General features: G+C 38.6%; 1 protein-coding gene across 1 annotated transcript; it reads left to right on the top strand.

Annotated features, from left to right (window-relative positions):
* Positions 1-791: 791 nt before the first annotated feature.
* Positions 792-13,911, top strand: slc37a2 (solute carrier family 37 member 2). The gene is made up of 18 exons (XM_074611774.1): positions 792-1,241; positions 3,302-3,383; positions 4,493-4,583; positions 4,884-4,962; positions 5,064-5,199; positions 6,973-7,049; positions 8,065-8,231; positions 8,331-8,368; positions 8,628-8,780; positions 10,034-10,124; positions 10,237-10,299; positions 10,629-10,714; positions 10,815-10,863; positions 11,235-11,308; positions 11,567-11,645; positions 11,939-12,036; positions 12,175-12,239; positions 13,620-13,911. The coding sequence occupies exons 1-18, from the start codon at positions 1,183-1,185 to the stop codon at positions 13,633-13,635; spliced, it is 1,503 nt and encodes a 500-aa protein (XP_074467875.1). The 5' UTR covers positions 792-1,182; the 3' UTR covers positions 13,636-13,911.
* The last annotated feature ends 108 nt before the right edge of the window (positions 13,912-14,019 follow it).

Raw genomic sequence — 14,019 nt, 5'->3', positions numbered from 1 at the left:
CATATATACTGTATATATAATTATTTTTTCCTTTTACTTTTTTTTTCATTCCACCACATATATATATATATTTTTTTTTTTTTCATTCCACCACTCATATATATATATTTTTTTTTTTTTCCTTCTTTTTTTTCATTCGTTTTTTTTCATTCCACCACTCATATATATATATATTTATTTATTTATTTGTTCCCTTCTTGTTTTTTTTTTTTTTCCTTTACTTTTTTTTTTCATTCCACCACTCATATATATATATATATTTGTTTTTTGTTTTTCATTTACTACTCATATATATATATATATACATATATATATATATATATTTGTTTTTTGTTTTTCATTTACTACTCATATATATATATATATATATTTGTTTTTTTCCTTCTTTTTTTTTTTTTTCCTTTACTTTTTTTTCATTCCACCACTCATATATACATATATATATTTATTTTTTTTCCTTTATTTTTTTTTCATTCCACCACTCATATATACTGTATATATAATTATTTTTTCCTTTTACTTTTTTTTTCATTCCACCACATATATATATATATAATTTTTTTTTTCATTCCACCACTCATATATATATATTTATTTTTTTTCCTTCTTTTTTTTTTTTTCCTTAATTACATCCCACCACTCATATATATATATATTTTTTTTTTTCTCTCCCTCATTAATCATCTAGCGACCCCTCTGACGTAACGGTGGCGGCCCTTGAGAAGGGGTCGCGACCCCCATGTTGGGAACTATTTATCCCTGCTCCTCACTCACACGTCACCGGAAGTGGATCACGTGTTCCTCCGCCGGGATGCTCCGTCTGGAAACATCTCGTGGAATAATAACTCATTTACAGTCTAATAATAATCAAAAACACGCCGCCGTTTCTCTCCATCATCTCCTCCGGTAGGCTGGCTCTCTGGACCCGGTACCGAATATAAACCCGGACAGTATGGAGACCTTTACGGACTCGACCTCCCATCAGGAAGCTGCTCGGTTACTATTTTATTCTTTAAGTTAGCGCTTACTGTCTCTAACCGTCACTAACCGTCACTAACGGTCGCGTGAGTCTGCTTCAAACAGCACCAGGGTCGCTTTATAAACTGTCTGATTCTACTTCTCCCGACGACATGACTGGAATTTAACTGTTTTTAAAAGTTTTAATCAACTTTTCATCGAACAATGAAGACTCCTCTGGCTCCCGGCATACGATTCATCACGTCCTTTTCTCGAGATAGTTTGTAAGTTTGTTCTATTGTTCTCCTCCTCCAATGGCATCCTCTCATCTACAGCCGCTGCTCTGTAATGACTGTTATCTCTAATCTGTGAGGTAAATGATTGGCTTAACTACACAGATAAAACACATTCTGAGAGGTTTTAAAGGGGGTGTTGTAAAACCAGTGTTCACTATATAAATACTTACTTTTCAGCACTTTACTACCAGTTATAAACGTGTTATAACTGCTTGTTTTCGTTTGGGTTTTGATGTGAGAATGAAGAGCCACACCAAACTCCATTCACAAAAATGGCATTTCTTTGAATTTGTATGGGGGGCTTATAAAACCAGTGTTCATTATATCAATACCTAATTTGGTATTGGCATATTGTAAACCCAGTGTTCACTATATAAATACTTACTTTTCAGCACCCTACTACCAGTTACAAACCTGTTATAACTGCTTGTTTTTTGTTTTGGTGGGAGATCAAAAACTTTCATATCCAAAGAAATGGCATTATTTTGAATGGAGTTTGGTGGCTCTTCATTATCCCATTATAACCCAAACGAAAACAAGCAGTTATAACAAGTTTTGTGACATTCAAAGAAGTTGCATTTCTTTGAATTTGTATTGTGGGCTTGTAAAACCAGTGTCCACTATATATAATATATATAGATATATATTATATATAGATAATTTTTGTATACCCAATTGGCTGTTAGAAACTCATTACTACTACTTGTTTTCGTTTGGGTTATAATGGGAGTATAAAGAGCCACACCAAACCCCATTAAAAAAAATGGCATTTCTTTGGATTTATAATGGGGGCTTGTAAAACCAGTGTTTACTATATATATATATATATATATATATATATATATATATATATATATATATATATATATAAATAATTTCCTGTACTCAACTGCCTGTTAGAAACTCATTACTACTACTGGTTTTTGTTTGGAAATGTCCACCAGGTACGTGTGGAGTTTAATGTGAGAATGAAGAGCCACGCCAAACTCCATAATAAAAATTAAAAAAAAGCCATATCTTTGAATTTATATTGGGTGCTTGTAAATACCTAATTTTCTATACCCAACTACCTGTTACAAACTAATTACTACTCCTAGTTTTCGTTCAGATATGTCCACTAGGGTCACGCCAAACTCCATTAAAAAAATGTGCATTTCTGAGCTTCCTCCTTTATCGACACAGATTTGACCTTTTAACGAATCAATACGGTCGTCGATAAACATCCAGAATTCAAGGAATTTGGGAAAAGACGAAAGGCTCTCCCACTGTGGTGACTATTCAGTACTTTACTTTGCCAATTTTACAGCGTAAATCGATGAGAAATTAAATAAAAAACATTATTATATCTAAATAATTACTTTGTATCTTGTAACTATGACTTACTGAGTCAGAATAATAAGACAGTGTCATAATTATGAGGAAAAACTAAGCAGAACTGCAACTCATTATCACTTTCCTTCTCAATAAATCTGACAATCTTTTTCTCAAACATCAGAAAACTGTGAAAAATGCCCATCATATTTTCCCAGAGCCCAGAGCCTTCAAATAGCTTCTTTTTTTGTTCAACCAACAGTCCAAAACTGAAATATTTTTTAATTTACTATAATGTGAGACAGGAAAAAGCATCAAATCCACATATCTGTGTAGCAGAAACCATCAAATGTTTGCAAATTGTGCTTAAAAATTGACAAAGAAAATGAATCAATTATCAAAATAGTTCATATTTTGTTATGAGCACCCTGACTGAACGTTGTACCTGTGCTCTTACACATTTACACATCACTCAGTAGTATTTCCAGCAGCCTGTTAGTTGTAAAATACTTCAGAGTAATGAATAGTTTGTGTTAATTAAAACTCTTTTCTCACAATGCCATGCCATGTTTCTACTCTATGTGATAAACCATGACATGCTGGCAGCAGTTTGCTTATGTTTCTACATTTATATTTTTGTTACAGTACTTACATATAACTTAATAATAAAGTAATTATAACATTACTATAAATATATATTATAAAGACTTCCTAATTCTTTTATCTCTCTTTTGCAGGTATCGCGGTTTCATTCTCTTCCTCACCTTCCTCTTCTACACGGCGTACCATCTGTCACGGAAACCTATCAGCATTGTTAAGGTGACTGGGACAATTCAATATCTTCTTATCTACAGGGGGGTTTTACAGGAACGTGAGTGAGGGTCAGAGGTCAAACGCTGTCTGTTAGATGCTCTCTGGAGCTCCTTCATCATGAAATCCAGTTAGATTTAACAGAATTTCTTCCCCTATCCTCATTAAAGAACACAAGGAAGGAGACAAATGACAACTGAATTTCTTGTCCAGAGACAAAATCTTTATCTTAATAGTGCCACTCAAGGTTAAATTAAACGATCAGATAGCACATAATCCTGAAATTAAAGCCTCAGACGGTCACGTTTCCGCGGAGGCAGCAGAAGTTTTAGTTAATTTTATCAAAACAAGTTACAGATAACTCAGATGCAGCCGCGATTGAAGATTTTTTGTCTCATGCAAATTTACCTGAACTCCTACCAGACACATCCGAGGTTTATGAGGCTCTGTTTAATATGTAAATATGCTTTTTGGCTGAATTAGTTCCCTCATTCTTTGATGTGATGCATTAATCTTTTAAGAAAGCATTATTTTCACCTAGTTCACTTGTAGCAGTTCTGCCAAAATCAAAAATAAATAAATGAATATAACATTAAATGTACCAAAAATAATATTAAAAATAAATATAGGCATTAATTAATTGACAAAATTGATATTTCTGATAATTCTGTAATTTGATTATTTATTTATTTACCTTTGTATTAATTCCCCTATTTACTCTTCTATTTATTTTTTATTTTTATTTATTTATTTATATACATTTTTAAATTTAGCAATAATTGCTTTAGATGCTGAAAAAGCATTTGATTGTTTAGATTCTTGGTTTATGTTTTTTAATAAATGGTCTAAAACCATGCAGCAGCTATGGTATGGTCCTTTAACGCTACAGACAGATTATTTGCAGCAAAAGTGGGCATGTTTAATATTATGAAAGGCAATAAAATATACAATTTATACATGAGAAATTACTGTTTTTTTACTCAAATGTCTGCACTCACAACTTCCTGCAACCCCTGTTTAATAATATCAATATCTAAACATATCTAGTGCTGTATCGTGAGTGTTTTATCGGGCTCGTTTCACCTGCTTACATCTATGTTTTTCTGTCTGATACTCAGAGTCAGCTGCACAGAAACTGTTCCTCAGCCGTCCGACCAGCAGACCTCAACATCACCAACAATGTCACCTGGTGTGACTGGGCGCCGTTCGGTAAGTCCTTCATTTGTTATCAACTTGGACACTTCACATATGAGTAGATAATGTAGACTAGCCCTGGGACATTGCAGAAATCCCTTGTGCTACGTAGCAGACAGTTGCAAAAACACAGTGGTTCTAGTTTGTACTGTGGAAAAAGTACCCAGTTTGATTCCCTGGATCAGTCGTGCCTTTTAGCAAATATAAGTGGTGGGGGGGAAGCTGTTGAGGGCTCTTGATGCTGCACAACTCTTACTAAACCATCCTGAACGATTACATGGAGAAATCTAATGGTTTGATCTGTCGTCCCTCTAGACCAGGACAACTATCAGACGCTGTTTGGGGTTTTGGATAACTCCTTCCTGGTCGCCTACGCCTTCGGCATGTTCTTCAGGTCTGTATGTGCTGTCGCCGGCAGCCTTTGTTGTGTTCTTGTCTCTTTTGAGTGTGTTTGTATGTCTTACATTGAGTCCTAATCCTTTCTTGTGTTCACAGTGGGATATTTGGAGAGCGCCTGCCTCTGCGGTACTACCTCAGTTTTGGGATGCTGATGAGCGGGTTGTTCACGTGTCTGTTTGGCCTCGGCTTCTACTGGAAAATCCACTCGTTAGGCTACTACGCCGCCATCCAGGTAAAGACACAACATCACAAAGTCGTGTACTTTCTTTTGTTCCCTGACCGGCTGTAAACACAGGAGACACCCTGACTCCAGAAACTCCACATGCACACAACAAATCGCCAAATCTAACCACCAGAATTCCACTTTAAATTTTGGTGACTCAATGACTCTTTAACTTTGCACTACCTGTAGGGAGCTACAAACAGCAAGAGTGTCACTTAAATAAAGTGTGTGCACCCTTTGTCTTGATGAATAGACCAATCAAAAGACCCTGTTGATTGATGTTCCCATTCTGCTCACTGACCGTATCTTGTTCCCGCACTATAGCTGGAGATGTAGCACAGAAGTTTTGCAAGGCTGGATGAACCTGTTCGACGTGTTTACATTTCTGCAAAGCAAATATTCTCCAAAATGTAAATCTATTCCTTTGACACTGTTAGTTTTGTACCAAAATATCTGCCTATGAATATAAGAGCAGGTTCACATCCTGTCTTTTGTCTTTCTGTTGTGGTACAACGCCCAATGTACCTTTAAACCTTGCACAGAATTAGGAAGCTTTGAATCACTATAAACAACCTCTCGTCCATTTTATGGCAGAACTAGAGCGTACAACAGACTCACATTACGGGACAAAGAGGGAAGCTCAGAGATCTGTTTATTGCTGACTCACCACCAAAACGTGCAGCACACACACACACTCACACAAGCCAGGTTTCATTTGTCTTCTTTGACTCTACGGGAAATGAACGTCAGTCTCATTGTGGATGCAACCTCAGTACAAGTTAAGGCAGAGTTTAGTTTCACTTCAGTCTTTTTTAAAAGTCCCTTTGACCAGTAATAACCACACACATCAGCCTTTACCATCAGGAGTCGGTTTACCTCCGAAACAAGGGAAGAAGCCAATTTTGGACACATGCTACTTTCCCTTCTTGTGTACAGTATTAAAGCTGCTTCTGCAACTATTACTATTTCCCTGTTTCTCCTCCTTTAGTCTCTAAAATGTCAGAAAATGATTACAAATATCCGTCTGATTTCCCAGAGCCCAGGGTAATATCTGCAAATAACTTGTTTTGTCCAAAACCAAAAGAATTCAATTTCAATTTACAACGATATTAGAGCTGCAACTAACGATTGTTTTCGTTGTTGATTAATCAATTAGTTGTTTGGTCTATAAAATGTCAGAAAAATGTAGATCAGTGTTTCCCCAAAGCCCAAGATGACGTCCTCTAATGTCTTGTTTTGTCCACAACTCCAAGATATTCAGTTTACTGTCATAGAGGAGGAAAGAAACCAGAAAATATTCACATTTAAGAAGCTGGAATCAGAGGATTTAGACTTCTTAAAAAACTACTGAAACTCTAATCCATTATCAAAATAGTTGGAGATTAATTTATAGTTGACAACTGATTGATTAATTGTTGCAGCTCTAAACTGTAACACCTCCATGAAGCTATCACTGATGTATGGTATTGATAAACAACCCTTTAACCTCCTCCCAGGTGTGGTCGCTGTGATCTCTGTGGGTCAGTACAGACCTTCTTTATCATCTCTTCTCTGTAATAATGTGGAGATCTCACGGGGGCTTAGTCACGCTTTCCTCTCACACACATCACATGACTCACAGCTGCATCACATGACTGCACGAGTGCGTCTGGGCTTATTGTAGGTTTGGTGTGGGAATGTTAAGACTCCTCTCCTTCTCCTTTTTTAAGTAGAGTCGTACCGGCGTTAAGAGGCTTTAATGCAGTACGTTAACACCGACTCTCTGTTTGGTTCATTCTGCAGGTCATGAACGGGCTCATGCAGACCACCGGCTGGCCTGCAGTGGTGGCTTGTGTCGGCAACTGGTTTGGAAAGGGGAAGTGAGTACTCCGTCCTGCTGACTATGCTGCATCAGAGGCTTTTTTTGTAGCTGGCAGACTCACACATGCACATTTGTCACGTTTTGACAGCACAGTGATCCCTGAGTTAGATTCATCTCAGAACCACAAGCATCAAATACACATCATGAATATAAAATACCCCTCAAATATACACCAAGTTTAGTGTCACAAAAGCCTGATTGGGTCCAGTCAAACCTCGTTATTTAGTTTAGTACATGGAGAACAAAACGCTGTAGTAATGAGCAATGTCAGTCTAATTAGGGCTGGGCAATAGGTCAATATGATAATTCAATGGAATCATGATGTAGTCATATATCATGATGCATAATTACGTTGTCTAGTTGACAATAACAAGCACATTTTTCAGACTTTTTCAAACATATTTGAGACATTCTTCGGACATTTGTTTGGATATTTTTCGGACTTTTCTTTCGTCTTTTTCTGACATTTTTTCAAACATTTTTCGGACTTTTTTTTTTACATTTTTCGGTCATGTTTCAGACTTTTCTTCTGCCTTTCTTTCACCTTTTTCTGACTTTTTTTTTTTACATGTTTCAGATTTTTTTTATGCCTTTTTTCCGCCTTTTTTCGTACATATTTGGGACTTTTTTTGGACACCTTTTGGACATTTTTCAGACATTTCTCGGACTGGCTCTGTCTGAAGTGCACAAATACATCTACCAGCACCTTTAAAGCTTAGTAATTAACATGTTGTGTCTTGTCTGTTTAATCTGTACACTCAAATGTAAAAACTTCAATTTGTGGTTCTGGGAGGAGTTATGTGCTGGAACAGGACGGAGCTAGGCTAACCGTTCCCCCTGCTTCTAGTGTTCATGCTAAGCTAAGCTAATGATCCGACCTCAACACACAGACATGATGTTGATCATAATCTCACTTCCAGAAAGACTGCTATAATAAGCGTCTTTTCCAAAATGTTGAACTATGTCTTTAACGTGTTTGACGACTAACTGATGAATTGTGTTTTGCTCCTCAGGCGTGGCTTCATCATGGGCGTGTGGAACTCCCACACCTCCGTGGGAAACATCCTGGGCTCCCTCATCGCTGGAGCCTTCGTGTCCTCGGAGTGGGGGATGTCCTTCATCGTCCCCGGACTCATCATCGCCTCCACTGGGGTCCTGTGCTTCTTCTTCCTGGTTGAGAGTACGTTTCTGTTCTTTCACATTAGACACACACACACCATGGTTATAGTGTATATCTATAACCTACCAATGACATCTGTTCCTCTTATCTCTTATTCAGAACCTGAACACGTCAACTGTACTCCTCCTCAGCACCACGTGAGTTAAAACAACAAACATCCATCTTCCTAATTCATCCATAATAATAAACTTTATTTATATAGCACCTTTCATACAAGAAAAGCTGCTCAAAGTGCTTTACAATAGGGGGGGGGGATAGACACAGAATGAACATAAAAACAGAGTAAATGAGATGGAAAAGAATACATAGAATGGAAAACATAAGATGGAAACTCAGAGAGTATTTTGCCAACAACACTGCTTGAGCTCATGCCTGTGTGTGTGTTTGTGATGTCAGATTGAAAAGGAGAGCGTCGATCCGGAGACCGTCTCACAGAACTCGACCCACGTTGAGAGACCCGCCTACGGTTCCATCACCGCCGAGCCTGCGGAGGTTGTCGAGGAGGAGCACCCCGAGGCCATCAGCTTCTGCGGGGCTCTCAGTATACCGGTGAGTAGAGACACGTCTGTCTTTAACCATCCAAATGTCTTTATTTATAACGCAGGACGACCACCGCTACTCCGGGCTTAATCTTTGCTAAGACGATGGAAGCATCAAACTGATAAAAGACATATTGGATCTCTGCAGTGTTTTACTTTATTTAGTTTGCTCTTACGAAGATCTGTTAGACCGAAAGCTCAAAATGAAGTGAAACACAGCATAGATCTAAGTTTGTGTGTGTTCGAAAATCCTTTACGTTGGCGCCCTCTGGAGGGGAAACAACACCGTGGCATTAAGATTAGGGATGCACCGATACCACTGCTTTTCAGACCGAGTAAAAGTACTTACATTTGGTTTATAATCACATAGAAAAGACACACACAGTAACTTTAATGCTGATAAGGAAAACATATTTATTCAAGTTCCTAAAATTCGTTCTGAGTCACGACACCCACAGACAGAGGTTCTTGGGAGCAAAAGCAGTTTTCTCAGAAGATTACTGCTATATTTACTAAAAGCGTCATCAGTCGTAATGATTAATGTCACTCCCCTGCCATAGTGAGAAGACATTATGACACTTTTATTAAATATAGCAGTCATATTCTGAGAAAAAGAGCAACGGTGCTACTTTACACGACGAAGGCCACGTAGTTATTGAGGGAGGCGTTTTTTAACGCAGCCTGGTATCAGAGGTGTTAGAGGTAGTAAGTTCCTCTGCAGCTGCTTTGTACTGAGACAAAGTGAAACAACATTTTTATATTCCATAATGATGACGATTAACGAATTAGCTGTCATCTATTACATTAATCACCAACTATTTTGATCATTGATTAATCAGTTTAAGTCATTTTTTAGGTAAAAACAAGTCTAAATTCTCTGATTCCAGCTTCTTAAATGTGAATATTTTCTGGTTTCTTTCCTCCTCTATGACAGTAAACTGAATATCTTTGAGTTGTGGACAAAACAAGACATTTGAGGACGTCGTCTTGGTCTTTTAGAGACACTGGTCAACATTTTTCTGACATTTTATAGAACAAAGAACTAACCGATTAATCGAGAAAGTAATCGTCAGATTAATCGATGATGAAAATAATTGCTTGTTGCAGCCGTAACATCGGTATAAAACTCCAAGCATGCTGTCAACATGTGATATATTATACATAACCAGCCTCCTGTCAGTCGATAGTGAATGATATCCCAGTGATAATAAAGACATGTTGACGTGCTGAGAGGTTTTCATGGTGTTGTTATGTGTCTCTCAGGGCGTGGTGGAGTTCTCTCTCTGCCTGATGTTCGCCAAACTGGTCAGCTACACGTTCCTGTACTGGCTTCCTCTCTACATCTCCAACGTAGGTCAGTATTTACACACAACGAGGAGAATATACATCATACATTATAGTCTTATACACATCTTTAAAAGTCATGTTTCTAAATTAATGTGGGTTTTGTTGTGTTTCATTTTCAGCACATTTTGAGGCCAAAGAGGCGGGAGACATGTCGACACTGTTTGATGTCGGAGGAATCATTGGTAAGCTTTGAGCCTCGACTAATCGGTCACATTAGGAGTTCATTTTTCAACGTGTTTATTGCAGAAGAAATGGAAGGAAATACTAAATGGATGACAGAAATACCTGAATGGATCAGCTCTGATCACAGGAGGAAACGTCTACTGAACCTCGGGTCTATATTTCAGATTCAACTGTCCCCGGATCCTGTTTTAACTTTTAAATTCTTAGTTGTTATTAACATGTTGTGTTGCTTCCCAACGTCCTGTTTTAACTAGATAACAGTAAAGTTGAATGAGTGTAACAGATCATCACAGACGTGATCTGACCTGAATGTGCTGTGTGTCTACAGGAGGCATCATGGCGGGCCTCGTGTCCGACTACACCGGCGGCAGAGCGACGACCTGCTGCGTCATGTTGATCACTGCTGCTCCGATGGTGAGGCTCTTCTTCTTAGAAATCTAAATATGTAATGACGCCACGGTTTGTAGTAGACTGATATATGTTAAACTGATTGTTTGTTTTGTTCATGTTGCAGCTTTTCCTCTATAATTACATCGGACAAAGGAGCCTCGGTACTACAGTCGGTAAGACTTCTTTATTTATTGTTTTATATTAAGACTTTTTTCTCGTTAAGTTCTGACTTTATTCTCGTAATATTACGACTTTATTCTCGTAATATTCTGACTTTATTGTGTAAATCTCAGATGTTTTTTCCCTCAATGTGGTCCTAATACTCCGTAGTACATTGTCTCTTTGGCCCTCACTGCATTAGACTTATATACTATATACTTAGACTATAAACTGTGTTACCTTCATCACAATGATCAAATGTTTTGCGTCTCCAGACAGATTGTTCTTTAGATAGTAAAGATGCTGACCCCTGGTATACAGTGTATAAAAAACATACATTTTCATGAAGGAAGTCTTTATTAACAGTATTTTTTCCCGTATGTAGGAATGCTGCTGGTGTGTGGAGGCCTGGTGAACGGACCGTACGCTCTCATCACTACCGCTGTATCTGCTGACCTGGTAAGACCTGAAGCATCATGGGAAACTCACTGTTTTATGTCCTTGCCGTCTGTCAACAAATCATCATCCAACAAAAGCACTAACTCTGATGACATCTAGTGGACGTAGATTAAACATTTAAACTACGTCCTCTCTATTTACATGATGTCTCTGCAATGCAGGAATGTAACTAAGTACATTTACTCAAGTTCTGAGTAATAACGAGTACTTTTCCTTTTGGTACTTTAAGTATATTTTGATGTGTTTGTTGTGTAACAGGGAACACACGAGAGTCTGAGAGGAAACTCCAGGGCGTTGTCAACGGTGACGGCGATTATTGACGGGACCGGTTCGATCGGTACGTACGGAGTTATTTTACTTCACTCTTTTAAAGCTCCTCTTTTCATTATATGTAATATTATTAATGGTTCAAACTAACATTATTACCAGCTGTGTAGTTCATCAGGTGTATAGTTTTAGCCTCTTTTATATCCCACATGTCTTAATCTTAATGCTCCATTCAGAATATGGCTATCCAAACAGCCGTTTATATGACCCGTATCAAATTCACAATATTGTCATATTCTGAATAATAGTGGAATATTGGTGTGCGTGTAAACGTAGTCGGTGACGTTGGTGTTTTCTCTGCAGGAGCTGCGATCGGTCCTCTGTTAGCCGGCGTGATCTCTCCCACCGGCTGGAACAACGTCTTCTACATGCTCATCTCTGCCGACATCTTCGCCTGCCTGGTCAGAAACCTCTCTTCATCTGTTCATTCTTTAATCTCTCACTACAACAACATTAGCTGAGATCTTTTGATCATTCATTGCTGCTTATTCCAGTCCAGTAACGACTCCCCGACTGACTCATTGTTTGTTTGTCTTCAGTTTTTGACCAGGCTCGTATATAAAGAAGCTCAGGGTTGGTGTCGACGTTCTCCCCGAGCCAGAGGGTGAGTACCACCACCGGCCGAGGATCAAGAAACTGACGCTGTTTTCAATGTTATTTACCTTTATTTACATTCATTTCAGGAAGTCCTTGAGATTAATATTTGCATATTTTTCAACATGATAGCAAATGTTTACAAAAACTACAAATAAAAAGCACGTTTAAAACAGCTTTAAAGGGATTGTTAGTAAGAATCATAAATGTCTTGTTAACAGCTTCACCTGTGTCCGTTAAGTCAACTAAAGTCAGCGTCCTGTTGCTGGCGCTTGTGCTCGCTCTACATAGACATGAAGGAGCATCGCTCAACACAGTGAGGAGACACACGTCAGCTAAAAGCACAATATCACTCTATATTTCAGCTGCTTGGCAGTAATGTTAGCTGACCAGACGAAGGTCTCCCCGACCGCGGCCAACACTGTTTAACAGACGGGCTTCACTAGATACAACCAAGAGGTTTTGGTGCTTCACTGTAGTTTGTGTTGGAGTCTGAGTCTGAACAGCTTAGACACACGGACAGAGCCAGGCTAGTTGTTACCCCTTGTTTCCAGTCTTTATGCTAAGCCAAGCTAACAGTCTTCTCATCTAACTCTCAGCAAGACGGCGAATAAGTGTATGTCCTAAAATTTCAAACTGTTCCTTTAAACAACGAATAAAATTAGGATATTAAAGGGACTGTTTGTAACTTTTTAAGAAGCTAAATGTACCGGGTCGGGATACATGTGCCCTCTGCCTGCTTGCCTTCACTCAGACAGCGCGCGTGTTCTCGCTCTCTCTCTCCACCTCTCACGTGCATGCTGCTCACTCCACACTGCAGAAGAGTTAGTTTAGCTCTGAGAATATCTAGTGAATGTTCAGTGGACGTTTGTGCAGAAATAACTGCTGCAGCTCCTCCAGACCAACAGAGGTTTCCCGTGTCTTGTGAAGTGACGGGGCTCTTCAGCGAGAAACGTTATCGTCCGGTTACCGACCGGGTGCCGGTGTCTCCCTTCGGCACCCGGTCAGAGCTCTCTCCTGCTGCAGGCGGAGATGAGACGTTACTAGCTGCAGAGCCCCGCTGCCTCGCTGAGGCAGGAAAAGCAAACACAGTATCAGCAGTGATTCATGGAGAGACCTTGGTCTGGTCAGCTAACATTACTGCCAAGCAGCTGAAATATAGAGTGATATTGTGGTTTTAGCTGACGTGTGTCTCCTCACTGTTTTGAGTGATGCTCGTTCATGTCTATTTAGAGCGAGCAAGCGCGAGCCCGAAGCTGACTTTCATTGATTTCACGGCCACAGATGTCGCTGTTAACAAGCATTTCTGAAAGTTACAAATAGTCCCTTTAAACAGTATTTGATTTCATTCTAAATGTCTAATAGTCATTCTCAAATCTTTTTATTCCAGGTTCAAAGAGATCTGAAACACTCAACACACAATCAAACTGGGAACCAAACACAGAAAAGAGGGACACAATGCTGAAACTGACCTCAGTGGACACGACGACCTCTTTCCATTTAGGCTGAATGGAAACCAGCGGAGCCACCAGTGGAAGATTTCAGGCACTAAACGGACCACTGAAGCCTTCTTCTTATTGTAAAACAAGAGAGAGAACTATGTCTTTATGGAGACGACGCCTTTTTAACTTAACTTTGTTTTGTTTTAATATTCTTTTATCATTAAAAGTGTACATACTGTACTGAGTTTTCTTTCTTAATTTCTGCCTCCGTCGTCGCTGCATCCACACAATGCTGTTGCTAGATTTTATATTATGTACATTATATTTATATACTTAAAAACATATATA

This window comes from Sebastes fasciatus, chromosome 16, assembly GCF_043250625.1.
Source record: "Sebastes fasciatus isolate fSebFas1 chromosome 16, fSebFas1.pri, whole genome shotgun sequence".
Lineage (NCBI taxonomy): Eukaryota > Metazoa > Chordata > Actinopteri > Perciformes > Sebastidae > Sebastes > Sebastes fasciatus.
This window is presented reverse-complemented; position numbering and strand designations above follow the sequence as displayed.